The following is a 14,286-nucleotide window of genomic DNA, read 5'->3' as shown; positions in this document are numbered from 1 at the left end:
TTTTATTATGAACCTTAGTGTCTATAATACAAATTGTGCTAAATTTCTATTTAGCAAATTACCAGGGGCTGGGACCCAAATCACTGTTTGAAGTTTGTTTTTTCACCTGTTTGCCTGCACAAACCCTCAGAGCCTACCTCCCTCTCACCAAACTCCTTTCTGTTGCCTCCTACACTTCAGTGTTACTAGAAGCCAAAAGAGTTAGCTGAGACTTGTCAGGGAGCATTCATCGTTGGATTTTTTTTTTTTTCTTTCTGTACATGCCTTGGTGAAATAAGGTCCTAATTAGGACTTGGATCACTGATTGTTTTTCAGATGGTGAGAAGGCCGATATATCTGCCAATGTCTATCCAGACATAAACATCATCACTGGAGCCCTTAAACTGTATTTCAGAGACTTACCCATCCCTGTCATCACATATGATACCTACTCCAAATTTATAGATGCAGCAAGTAAGTACTTCAAATTAATTTTTTATTTATACCAAATTTTTAAGTACAATGCTTTTGACCTTCAGAAAATTAAAACTCAGAACTGTTTAAATTATTGCATTTGTGCCTGTCTTGTCAAGTGAGGGCACAACAATAAATAGATGATCAGGCGTAGTTCAACAGCTGAGTTGAACCAGTTCTAAGAACTCTGTGGGCTGATGTATGTGTCAGGCAGTTCTGTCCACATCGTTCCTTGTATGCTGGGAACCAACACAGTCAGGCCTATTATATGTTGAAAGCATGAATATTTCTGTAGCAGAAAAAAAAATCTGCAATGAGGACTGACTAGATCATGGGGATCCAATCTTTTGTCTTCCCTGGACCACATTGGAAGAAGAATAATTGTCTTGGGCCACACATAAAATATACTAACATTAATGATAGCTTTAATGATAATTTTTAATAATTTTTAAAATAAATTATTTTAAAATCTTATAATGTTTTAAGGTTTACAAATTTGTGCTGGGCCATATTCAAAGCTGTCCTGGGCATGTGCAGTCCATAGGCTGTGGGTTGGACAAGCTTGGTCTAGATTAACTACTTTTATCTGTTAGGCAGAATTTCATTCCTAATCAGTTAAAGTCACAACCAAGTTTTGTCTATTGATGCTGTTCAAAATGAATAGAAGGCCAGAATACACTGTGTCAAGCAGTATACTAGAATGTCTCACCAGTGCCTTCTAGTTTAATTCTCTCATGTACCCCATGTGGCAAATATTATAATCCCATTTTACAGAGAAGAACAGCAAGGCTTGGAGAGCTGAGCTCATGCGTCCAGGAATGGGACATCAGGATTTGCCTTCCATCACCCCAGGGTTGCTCATTCAGTGTTTGGCACTTGGGCCCACTACTGTATGAGAGAGGAATAGAGTGAAAAGGGGGCAGGTCTCGGGGAAGGGGCTACACTTTGCCCAGGAAGAGGCAAAAGTGACCAAAGGGAGATTCAGATGCTGAGACACATGACACAGTAGTCAAGCTCACTTTGAGGAAGTTTTTGCTTGTTATTGTTGTTGTTTTTATTAAAAAAAAAAAAAAGCCTTTAAAGGTTGAAAAGTTTAGGTATGCTGTTAAATATAGTAATGAGATACCTGATGGGGAGACACAAAAGCAGGCTGGGATCAGTGTGAGATGCACTCTTCAGATGAGCTGAGGCCCTGACCCCGGTAAGAATATTCCCTCCTTCTGGGGCCCTAGTGGTCCTGGCAAAGAAGGTTCTAGCATCTAGATATCCTCTACTCCAGGAGGAATAGCAGGAGGGTTTTCTTTGAGTAGCTGCCAGTACCTATCAGAGACCCAAAAGCCAGAAGCATGTACTCTTCCTCCCATTGTTAATGTGTCCAGTCTCCACTTCCTAACCTGGGCTGTGCACTGGGGTTAAGCATGCCAACGCTACGGTGAGAAGTGCCATGAGTGCAGGCTGAGTTGGGTGGCTCATTGCCAATGTCCTTGCCTTGTAAAACGTATTAGGTTGCAGAAGTCTGCCAGGGAAAGACTCATTAGACAACTTCAAGGGAATACTACTGTATGTGGTGCAGTTTAAATTAAAACTTGCAGGAGGGATATTTCTAGCAAATCTAGTGTTCAGAAGAAGGCAAAGCACAGTCTGCACATATGCTCCCTGACTGTATGCATTCTGCTGGCTTACAGATTCATGGAGGGCAAGGACAGTGTCCAGCCTCTGGCCACCCAGAGGACATTCAATAAGCATGTGGTGCTCAGCCTCAAACACTTTCTGAATGACACAGGACACCAACAAATTAAGTGAAACAGTGCTTGGATTGCATGAATTCATTAGAATCCTTCCCCCACTTCTGGCTTAAACAAAAACTTCTTGTTACTTCTCTGAAAACTTGAATGCCACACTCTGAACTAATACCCATCATGTGTGAACTTCACAGAAATCTCCAATGCAGATGAGAGGCTGGAAGCCGTCCATGAAGTGCTGATGCTGCTGCCTCCTGCCCACTATGAAACCCTCCGGTACCTAATGATCCACCTCAAAAAGTAAGCTCATGCTTCATGCACAAAGCCTGCCCTGCTCCTAGAGCGGTTAATGCATGAGGAAAAGTGGACGGCATTCCTCCCCAGCCCACTGAGGGGACTAAGCCTCCAGCCCCAGCCATAACTGCTGGAGTTTCACTGTGCCAGGAACCACCCCAGGCACTTTCAGCGTATCATCCCTATGAAAGGGGCGCCACTGCGGTGTCTCACGCCTGTAATCCCAGCACTTTGGGAGGCCGAGGCGGGTGGATCACAAGGTCAGGAGATTGAGACCATCCTGTCTAACACGGGAAACCCTGTCTCTACTAAAAATACAAAAAAATTAGCTGGGCATGGTGGCGGGCGCCTGTAGTCCCAGCTACTCGGGAGGCTGAGGCAGGAGAATGGTGTGAACCCAGGAGGTGGAGCTGGCAGTGAGCCGAGATTGTGCCACTGCACTCCAGCCTGGGCGACAGAGCGAGACTCCATCTCAAAAGAAAAAAAACAAAGAAAGAAAGAAAGGGGCGCCATTAGGGGCCTTGTGTCACTCGTGAGATTGCTGACACTTGGGGAGGTTACATAGCTGATTTGAAGAGGTGAAGGCAGGATCCCAGGCAGGCTGATGCACAGCCTTTAACTACTCTGCCTCTGTGTCTGCATCTTCATCTGACACAAGCCTTGTACTCTGTGTCCTGTTCATCCCCCTGTTGCTTGCCCCTTTCCAGGCTCCTGAGCCTGCCTGCCTCCTGGGAGAGCACATTCCCAGCCTGATCTCTTATTTTTCTGGATGTGTGAGTTCTCTCTCATTAAGTGACAAATTGCTCCCAAAACTTAGTGGCTTAAAACAGTAAACATTTATTATCTCATAGTTTCTAAGGGTCAGGAATCCAGGTGTGACTCAGCTGGCTGCCCCCAGTTCAAGGTCTGTAATGAGGCCACAGTCTTATCTGAAGGCCTGATGGGCCTGTAATCCCAGCTACTCGGGAGGCTGAGACAGGAGAATTGCTTGATCCCGGGAGATGAAGGCTGCAGTGAGCAAAGATTGCACCACTGCACTCCATCCTGGGCAACAGAATAAGACTCTGTCTCAAGAAAAAAAAAATTCACTCCTGAAGGCTTGATGGTGGTAGCATCCATCTCCAAGCCCACTCACGTGGTTGCTGGTAGGATTCAGTTCCTTAAAGGCTGTTGGACTGAAGGCCTCACTCCCTCACCAACAGTTTGCTGGAGGCAACCCTCAGTTCCTTGCCATGTGCATTTCTCCATAGGCAGCTCACAAAAAGCCAACTGGCTTCTCTCAGAACAAAAAAGCAAGAGCACCCAATATGAAAGACAGTCTTTTTGTAACCTAATCTCAGAAGTGACATCCTATTACTTTTGCCATGTTTTATCTGTTAGAAGCAAATCAAGTCCAGCCCATACTTTAGGGGAAGGGATGCAGGGTATGAATTCCAGGAGGCATGAATCACTGAGGTCCATCTCAGAGAGTACCTGCCGCACACACAGCTGTCTGTGTGAGTGTGTGGGAGACAGAGATGGAGACGTCTGGATGTTTATGGGACACTAGAACCTCTGGGACACTATTCTCCCTAAACCTTGTGTCTCTCTCTTTCACTGCACATGTGTAATGAGGTCGATGAATTGGTGTTACAACATTGGAGGGATCAGGGCACATCTGTGTGCCTCTGTGTTTTTGAAAGATACTTGGCAGCAGCCTATTCTTTGATAAAATGAACCAAAAATTGTCTACATTGACCAGTTTACAGATCTACTTAGTAAGTGAAAAGCAAACTGAGGACTGTATAAACAGTAGGTATTGAGGTTTTATTTTTCTACCTTATAAGACATACAGTATTGTTGCTCAGATTCAGGGTGATAGGTGATGGTAACATTTAGCCCAGAATATTCCCATTCTGATTAATTTATTGAATTTAGGAGTACAAGTAATTTTTAGATAATAAACTATGGGTGTCACATCTGGCTTTCAATTAGCTGTAAAATATTTATTGTGATCAATATCCAGTTGTTACAGTTTGGAAGGCAAAGTACCACTACCAGAAAAAATGCTGACACCTTTCAGCTGAACCTTAAATGCCAATAATACTGTATCTTTATCACAGTGGGTTTGCTAGCCATCTTGTTTGGTCAGGCATAGTGCCTGACTGAAGAGGAAACTGTGAGCACTTTGATGGTGAGAAATGTCCTCTTTCCAACCTTCTTCTTAGCTTTGTGGCATGTACATGACACAAACTGGGTTGACCTTAAAATAATACTAATAGCTAATCCCAATGAGTTATAAGGAAATAGACAGAAACGGATGGCTTTCTATGCACAACCTAAACACATTTTAATTATATTTTGCTCTTTTTTGGAGAACCCACTCCCTTTTACATCTACTATGAACATTCTAAAACTTAAATTTGTGAAAACAAAACTCTGGGAGATTGTAATTTTATTCCATGAGGAAGGTATTAAACCAACTTTGCAGTTTGAATTTTATTCTTAAAGGCTCTGCAGTTCTTAGCTGGATGTCAAAATGATGATTTTTAATTTCAACTACTGTAGACCTCATCCTGTGGGAACTAGAAATAATGTCCAACTGCCTTCCAATTTGGCGACATTCCAGCCATTCCCCCACCCCATGATAACGGTCTGGCTCTTCCGAAATTCATGACAGCCCATTCTACACATAACCTTTCTCCTCCGGCACCAGTCCTCCCAGCAGACAGGGATTCTGCCCTTCCCTTCCCACTCTCCAGCATACAGACCAGCAGGAAGCACAAGAGGGGAAAAAAAAAAAGCCTTCTGTATAAGGCCTATGAAAGGACCATGGGCCAGCCTCAGAATCTGCTGCCCCTACAAACCAGTATTCCTTAAATGATAGTTCCACATTTACTTAATAAGGAGGACTAATTTTCTAATCTTAAAAATTGTGTTCCTGCCAGATTCACGTAAGTAATTCATTTCCACCGGTGAAGGCAATGTCAACAATTTAAAATGAAAAATCAGTAAATTACCCTTCCAAAAATACCTTTCTGCTATTCTGATTCCCAATTTTTTCTTGCAATTTCCTGAACCAGAGATGTTCTTTGGACTTACATACATAATCAATACATAAAATCAATCCTCAAGTCTCCATAATGTCTCTGTTCTATATGTTTGTTTTGCAGGGTTACTATGAATGAAAAAGACAATTTCATGAATGCAGAAAATCTGGGGATCGTGTTTGGGCCCACTCTGATGAGGCCCCCTGAGGACAGCACCCTTACCACCCTGCATGATATGCGGTACCAAAAGCTGATTGTGCAGATTTTAATAGAAAATGAAGACGTTTTATTCTAATCCATCAGGGAAATGAGCTGAATGGCCACAGCCCCATCCAAGTTGACAAAGCTAAAGGAATAAAAACATTTCTTACCACTTGATTTGTTTTCCAAGCAAGTGCTAGAATTTGCTGGACCGCAGAGGATCGCCGAGTAGGGTACTGTGTCTCATAGACATGCGCCACCTCCACGTGAGAACAAGGGTGAAGGTGAGGGAAGCCCCTCACCTTGGGTCTTTTGCTGTGCCTCCTATGTATGTCTGGTTGGCTGGAAGAGTGATTAATACATCTTTAATTTATTAAAAAAACAATGTAGACCTTTAAACTTCAGTCTTATTGGTAATAAAAGGGAACTTAATTCATAAAGGTACTTGATACAGTTATACATTTTCCACTTACAAAAAGAAGACAATTCTGTTAAATGTTAAATGAAACCTATATCGTAAAATGTATTTTTATTTTAGCCACAAGAATGTTATTTTTAGCAAATAGAACTCAATGCAGTGCATTGGTTATTACCCTGTGTACCTTGTCCCTCATTTTGCTGTGACACCCTGAAAAAGTTGACCACGAATGCAGTATTATCTTGACATACCTCTGTCCTCCTCAGTGCTTTTCAATGAAATTTCACCTGCCCCTTGTGTTCCTGCTTTTGATAGTTTTTGCTCTTAAGCACTGGCATTCTTCTATTGTATGGTATATATTTATAGCAATTGTAGGATGGTCTGAAATGTCCACAAACTTTCTATTCATACAAATTTTGTGAATTCCCAAAGTATGCTTTGGAATTGGTCATAGTCTTTTCGTATCATGAGTGTGTATCCCAGAAGATACAGAAGGCGGTCATTTTACCTGAAATTATTTGAGAACACTGGATGTATCTGGTCTGTGTAAAAAGTTAACACTTTCCCTCTTTTCTTCCCGACCAAGCCCTCTGAATTCATCTGTTAATATCGAATTGTATTTTTGCCACATTTCTGTATTGGTGAAAAGCGAATCTGCAGAATAATTGTCAATGTTTTTCATTTTTGTTTTACAAACCTATTTTTTAAAGTGAGAATAAGGTTGGTTTTTACCAAATATTTGTTCCTCCTTGACAAAAGTAGCTCTGTGTGGATAATATGATTTTATTACTACAGTTCCATTCACTTGGTTATATTTATCTTAGCATGAGCCTTTCACACCAAGATTTCTATATTTTGTAACATAGGTGAAACATTTAAAACATCAAAAACTGTAAATCTAGATTTTTAAAAAATCCAACTACAATGTCTTTTCCTTTGATTGAGATGATTTGTGTAAACTCACCAGTCTTGCTTTGGAGTGAGCAGAAGAGAATGACTGTTTTGCGTGGAGCATCATCGTGTGACTGTTGACCTGGACAGTCCCAAGGGCTATGCAGATGGACTCCATTGGCACACGGAGGTCAGAATGGTTTGACCTCTTCCCTGCTATTATCCCTCCTTCCAACTGTACAGATTTGTTTGTTGTAGTTTATGTACTTCTTGATACTGTCAAAAAATTATCTGGAAATGGTTTTATTTTGTGAAGTGAACAATACTTTGTAATTTATGATAGTGTAAATGGAAGGCAAAGCATCACACGTATTAAATTCTTCTGTCTATTATTCTGGAGTATGTGCAAGAAAGTGGTTTGGAGGGGTGGGGTGGTGGGTCGTCAAAACATTGTTTCCAGATAGATGTTGGCAACAAATTTTCAGTCATCACTGAAACACAATGAGAAAACAGCATCTCATCGAGTCCCCACTCCTTCTGCAAGCTTCCTTCTAGAGAGCCTGCTTCTTCAAGATTAAGGCCCTCAGGCTCCACATTCACTTTCCATAAGCCCCATTGCATGGATGCATCATCATACAGAGGTGAACTGTTTAGGGCAAATCACCCTAGGCCACTCGGAGGGTAGCAGAACAAGAATTTTAAAGTCAGAAAGCCCTGAGTTTGATCCCAGATCTGTCCATTTAGTGCTACCTGCATATAACCATGGGAAGTTTGCGGCTCTGAAAAACTGAAGATGATAATCTGATTGATTGTGACATCTTAAATGAAATTTATGTTCTAGGGTAATTAGTAATAGTCACTTCTCGTTATTACCATTTTAGAAGGGGAAAGGATATAACGTGGAAGCAGGGATGAAGAAGCATAAGAAAAGGATTTGTCACAGGTTCAATCCAAGTCCAAATAGCACTAAAGGATATAACAGGCCTCTATAATGGGTAATGAAGTTCACTTGACTCCTTTTCTCAAATGTGATTCCAACACTTGATCCCCTCCTCTTCCTTTAGTCTGAAGCCAGCTCACCCATACCTGTCTTCCCCACCATCTGGCAGCCTGACATGGCTCCCCTTACCTGGCTTGAAATTCCTGCTGTTGGAATAACTCTGGTAGTTAGTTAGACCATCAAGGAGGCAGCACTGTTTCCAGAAACCCACTGTTAAATTGTCAACAATTGAGTTGTGGGAAGTGGGACAGGAGCAGGGTTGGTGGGAGAATGCAGTGGTGAGGATGGGAGGAGACCCCTTTTTCTTTCTTCCATTGACATAAATGGGCATTCCAGATGACCTGGTCTCCACAGCTTGGAGGGGCTGCTGCAGATGTCAAGGATAACAGCCTAGAAGGTAAGAGAGAGGAAGAGAGAAGGTTAAGGGAAGCACAGTGAAGAGCGCATCAGAAAGAAACATACCATATAAATGAAGGATTGCCTGGGCTGTCCTGGATCCTGTGAAAACCCAACTCAGCTTATAAATTCCCAAGTTTATCAATATCCAGGGTATAATCAGTCTTTTATTTTAAAAACATAACATTAACTTTTAACCAGTATGTATCAAGCATTTATTAATGAGCTAGGCACTGAATATTTGGAGGCGAGGAAAAGGCTTATTGCACTGGAAGAATTAAACAATAAAGTTAGTCTGGCTAGAGAGAGGAAACTGATCATGTTAAGGGTTTTGGACTCTAAGGGGAATGGGTACTACGTATTTGCCTCCAGACACAGAACGTAGGAGGTACCAGCCATAAGGGCCATTTCCAAGGTCGGTGCTGTCTTTCTCTCTGCTCCACCATCCTAGGCTTATTGTTATTTCCCCTTGGGTTTTGCTCACATAGTTATAAGGAGGCTTCAAAGACCACCAAGTCAATGCCTTTCTCTTCTTGTGTGTCCCATTTAACAGTGAGGAAAACTTTCCTAGGAGTCCCCTGTATGGTAGACAGCAATACCTGACAGCAATTACTTAAGCATACCCTGAGAATGATGCTGTGTGGCAGACACACCTGAATGTGTATTTGGACTTTTGAGGAACTGGGAGTGGCAAACCTGGAGATTACTTTCTCATCTATGAGGAACATCTGAGCCCCCGCCCTGTCCTATGGATCAAGACCCTTTGAGTTCAATGAAGGTTGCCAGCTGGAGTTTGTTAGGGGAAGGGTGCTAAGTGAAAATGCTCTATAAACTGCACGCTTTTTACAAGTGGCAGCGGTTCTCCTGCCCAGCCTGCCACCGCTAGAACATGTGGTCCTCCCGTCCAGCCTGCTGTCACTGGACCGTGTGGTTCTGTCCAGCCTGCCACCACTAGACGATGTGGTCCTCCTGTCCAGCCTGCTGCCACTGGACCACTCTGTATATAAGTTTCCCACTAATAACACTCTGTCTTGTTTACTGGCTCTGGTTCTTCTTTGGCCTCTTGAACCTGGTGCCATCCCTACTGAAGTTAATAGAGGTCCTGAATGACATTCCCCAACATACAATCCCTTATATTGGCCAGAACTGCATTGCACACATGTGGCTAAACCAGTCACTAGCAAGGGGAATGAGATCACCAGGATTAGTTTAGATCAGTGGTTCACAACGTGAGATCCCTTGATCAGCAACAGCATGAACTGGGACTTGTTAAAAAGGCAAATTCTCTTGCCTGACTCACTGAATCCAGGGGAAGGATTTTGTGATCTTTTTCTATCTTTCTTTTTTTTTTTTTTTTAACAAGTCTTTCAGGTAATTCCATTGATTGAGCAATCAGGACTTACACCTGACCTGGGGTTGGATCCAACTTACTCAAGGTGTTTGGATACCTGAAATGAACCAGGACTCATTAGCAAAGAAAGGGGCTTTGCAGCACTGTGAAGGTTGTTCAGATTCTCAGAAGTGGTAGAGAACTTTCCCCACCCATACACTCCTCCCTTCATGACCAAGATCTCCATGGGTCCCACCCCTATAACCATATTACCAACTCTGTTTCTAATGTAACACTATCTAAACTATAAGCTTCATGAGGACTGGACTCCAATCTGCTTTGCTCACCAGCCTACCCAATCCTTAACCCAGCACTGTGCTAGCACACAGTAGCCAACCCCAAACTTTTATAAATTAATGGCTTGTTCCTTCTACAAATACTGCACTCAAATGTCCCATCTTTGTGTGGTAGTGGAGGGGAATACTTCGAGAAGCAGATTCTGAAAATGCACACTGTTGTCTGTCGTTTAGAGCTGTGGCTAACATCTGAACTCTTTGGTTATTGAAGCTTTCTCCTTGACTTTCTCCTTAACTCACTCTTCAGCATGTTCTTTCTCCTTTTCCCCAGAAGGAATGATTAAGCTTCAAAATAATTCAGTTTGAAGAATCTGAAGATCTACGCCTCTAGTTCAATTGCAGGTTACACAGATAATGGTAGATTTGGCTAGAATCTAGTGCAATGTAGACACGAGGAGGTCAAGTGCTGGGCCCAGACAGCCTCCTGTTAAATGGTAGCTCCATCTCTAATAGTGTGACTTACAGAAAGTTAATTTACTTTTTAAGTCTCAGTTTTCTTGTCATTAAAATGAACTAATACCAGTTCCTATTCCATGGAGGCTTAAGGTACTCTGTGGACAGCACTCAGCATATTTGGAGAACAAAGTAGGTAAGCAAATGCTTTTCTAAAATACGCAACAGCTTGGGGAAATGTTTGAGAATGCTTAACCATTAGTATCCCTTCTTCACAGTGATAAGGCACCATCACTTATGGCTGTCTAGCAAATCAGAGAGTTTCATGAATGGTAACTATCACTACCCAGTGAACTTTGGAAGTGAAGCCACACCTGTCCCATGCAGAGTGATATGGTGGAAAGAGTTCAGACATTAGCCACAGCTCCAAAAGATGGACAACAGTTAGTGTGCAGAAAGAACAGGCTGAAGGGTGAGTTAAGGAGGCCTAGTTCCGAATGTTAATAGCCTTGATCTGTGACTGAGCCAGGTCTTGTGGCTCTAAATCCAGTGTTCCTGTGGATGCATATCAAGTGTTCCTGTGGAGCACTGGCTTTAGAGCCACAAGACCTGGCTCAGTCACAGATCAAGGCACTGGCTTTAGAGCCACAAGACCTGGCTCAGTCACAGATCAAGGCCCCACTCACCAACCTCACAGGTCTATCACTGAGGCCAGAAGACATGCAGCAGGTGTGGAGGCTCCTTCACAAACCCTCACACCCCTCGGTTCACCCTGTCCCGCATCCTCTACTCAGGCTCCTCTGCCCAAACATGGAAGTCCCTGATGCATCCTCCAAGGCTGCTTCTCACCCTACTTTCTCCCTAGCCAATCACATTCACTCTGGCTTTGAATGCTATCTGTCAACAAATCCAAATTATCCTCAAGATTCAGTTTGCTACCTAATGCACTGTGACAAATCCCTTCTGCTTAAACCAACTAGCATGTGATCTATTGCTTACGGCCAAGGTCCCTGATGAACATGCTAATCCCTCTGCCATTCAGCTCTTTAAAATCTTCACATCTGTCATACTTGCATGGCATTAAAACAATTTTAAAAATCAGAATAAAGGACTTGATCCCATTTATTCTTCCTCATTCCTTGGCACTTTTTATATTCTTACTGTGTATATTCAATCTATGCCATGTTTTATAGAAATGGTATCATACTCTATATTAACATTCTATAACTTATTTTTAATTCTCCGTATGTTTTTGAAATGTATCCATGTTGATACTCATAGACCTACTTCATTCATTTTAGCTGTTCTAAAATATTTTACTAAGTAATTTATCCCTCTGCTACTAATAGGTATTCAGTTTCCTTCTTTTCTATTGAAAACAGCATTTCCGTGAATGTTTTTGTTAAAGTCTGCATGTGCTAGATTGGAATTGCTAGACAGTGAGGAATGCATATCAAAAGCTTTGCTAGATGCTCCCCAAAGTGACTGTGCCAATTTATACTCTCATCAGCAGTGTTCGAGAGTTCCTGTCTCTTTGTATCTTTATGAACACCTGGCATTACTTGACTTAAATATTTTGCTACTCTGTTGGCATAAAATGACATCTTTTTGTTTTAATTTGCATTTCTTTGATTACGACTAAAGTTGAGCATCTTTTCTGGCTTAATGGCCACTTAACTGTCTCTTCTATCAACTGGCCATTCATAACTTTTACCATTTCTCTATTGAGTTTTTTCTCTACATACTGATTTGTTGGAGTTCTTTATAAATTCCAAACTGTTTCTTGATCAATCATGTGCATTGCATATATCTTCTCCCAATATAAAGGATCAATTTTTTTATAGTTTAAGCTTTATGTTTCTTATCCTGACCCTTAAATCATAAAGGTATTTTTTATATTTTTTGTAAAAATATTCAAGTTATGCTTTTCACATTGATGTCTGAAATTTTGGTGCAAGGTAGGAATCTATTTTTTTCCATGTGAATACCAAACTGTCTTAGTGCAGCTCTGTTCAATAAATTATCTTAGTGCAATTTATTGAACAGAGCTGTGCTATCCAATACTGTAACTATTAGTCACATGTAAGCTTTTGAGCACTTGAAATGAGACTTGTCTAAATCCAGATGTACTGTACTGTGTGTATAATACATGCTGGATTTCTTTTCTTTTCTTTTCTTTTTTTTTTTTTTTTTTTCGAGATAGAGTTGTGGCTCATGGCTGTAATCTCAACAATTTGGAAGGCCAAAGCAGGTGTATCACCTGAGGTCAGGAGTTCAAGACCAGCCTGACCAACATGGAGAAACCCCACCTCTTCTAAAAATACAAAATTAGCCAGGTGTGGTGGCACATGCCTGTAATCCCAGCTACTCAGGAGGCTGAGGCAGGAGAATCACTTGAACCCGGGAGGCGGAGGCTGTGGTGAGCTGAGATCGTGCCATTGCACTCCAGCCTGGGCAACAAGAGGAATACATGCTGAGACCTGGTACAGAATATGTCAATAACTTAATACTGATTACATGTTTAAATAATATTCTGGATATTTGGTGTTAAAATATATTATTAAAATTTATTTCACCTGTTTCTTTTTACTTTTTGAAATGTGGCTACTGGAAAATTTTAAGTTATAAATGTGTAGAAATACAAATACATTGTATTTCTATTGCACAGCTCTAGAATAGACCATCCTTTCTCCCAAAGGGAGAGGGGTCTCCTAATTTGTCATAATGGAATTTCTTTAATTGCATATGTCTGTTTCTGGACTCTCTTTTCTGATCTGTTAGTCATTTTATCTAGCTCTCTACCAATGCTACACTGTCTTTTAATTTTTATTACTTTATAATAAGTATTAAGATCTTATTCCCATTCTTGTTCCTCTTCTTCAAAATTGTCTTCGTTCTTATGTTTCACTCTCACATATGAATTCTAGGACCACCTAGTCTAGTCTTTCCTATCATCACATCCTAACAAAACCTACTAGGATTTTGATAAGAATGGCATTTGATTTCTATTTTTAGAAAGAATAGACATCTCCCTTCACAAATATAATACAGCTCTCCTTTAATTTGGGTGTTTGTGCCCTTCAATAAGATTTTATAATTTTCTACACAAAGTGTATGCCCATATTTTATAATATTTACTCCTAGATACTTTATAGTTTCTGTTGCTGCTGTGAATAGATTGTTTCTCTCATATACTTTATAATGGGTTATTACAAATATTAGGAACACTGCTTATTTATATAAATCTTATCTCTAATGACCTTGCCGAACTCTATTAGTTCTAAATAATCTCCTTGGGCTTTTTGTGTAATCATATTGCCTGCAAATATGGACAACTTTGTCCCTTTCCAATTCTCATACTTGTTAAATATTTTATCTTTTTAACTGACCCATACTAATTGTACATATTTATGGGGTACATAGCGATGTTTCAATACATACAAAATATAGTGATCAACAGACCAACAGCTAGTATCACACTGAATGGGGAAAAACTAAAAGCCTTTCCTCTAAGATCTGGAACACAACAGGGATGCCCACTGTCACCATTGTTATTCAACATAGTACTAGAAGTTCTAGCTAGAGCAATCAAACAAGAGAAGGAAATAAAGGGCATCCAAATTGAAAAGAAAGAAGTCAAATTATCTTTATTTGTTGATGATATGATCTTATATTTGGAAAAACCTAAAGACTCCACAAGAAATCTATTAGAACTGATAAATTCAGTAAAGTTGACAATAGCTAATATTTGGAAGCAACCTAATTGCCCATCAACAGATGAAT

At 40.9% G+C, this 14,286-nt stretch overlaps 1 protein-coding gene across 5 annotated transcripts in view; it reads left to right on the top strand.

Annotated features, from left to right (window-relative positions):
- CHN2 (chimerin 2) overlaps window positions 1–7,427 on the top strand; it is a 328,112-nt gene extending 320,685 nt beyond the window's left edge. For all 5 annotated transcript variants that reach the window (XM_003270468.3, XM_004090979.3, XM_030797320.1 and 2 more), the window contains 3 exons: window positions 316–453; window positions 2,390–2,495; window positions 5,642–7,427. In XM_003270468.3, coding sequence (XP_003270516.1) covers window positions 316–453; window positions 2,390–2,495; window positions 5,642–5,813 — 416 coding nt within the window. In that variant the 3' untranslated portion in view covers window positions 5,814–7,427. The remainder of the gene's footprint in view (window positions 1–315; window positions 454–2,389; window positions 2,496–5,641) is intronic.
- The last annotated feature ends 6,859 nt before the right edge of the window (window positions 7,428–14,286 follow it).

Source organism: Nomascus leucogenys, chromosome 17 (genome assembly GCF_006542625.1).
Source record: "Nomascus leucogenys isolate Asia chromosome 17, Asia_NLE_v1, whole genome shotgun sequence".
Classification (NCBI taxonomy): domain Eukaryota; kingdom Metazoa; phylum Chordata; class Mammalia; order Primates; family Hylobatidae; genus Nomascus; species Nomascus leucogenys.
Note: the sequence above shows the minus strand (reverse complement) of the source record. Positions and strands in the feature narration are given on the sequence as shown.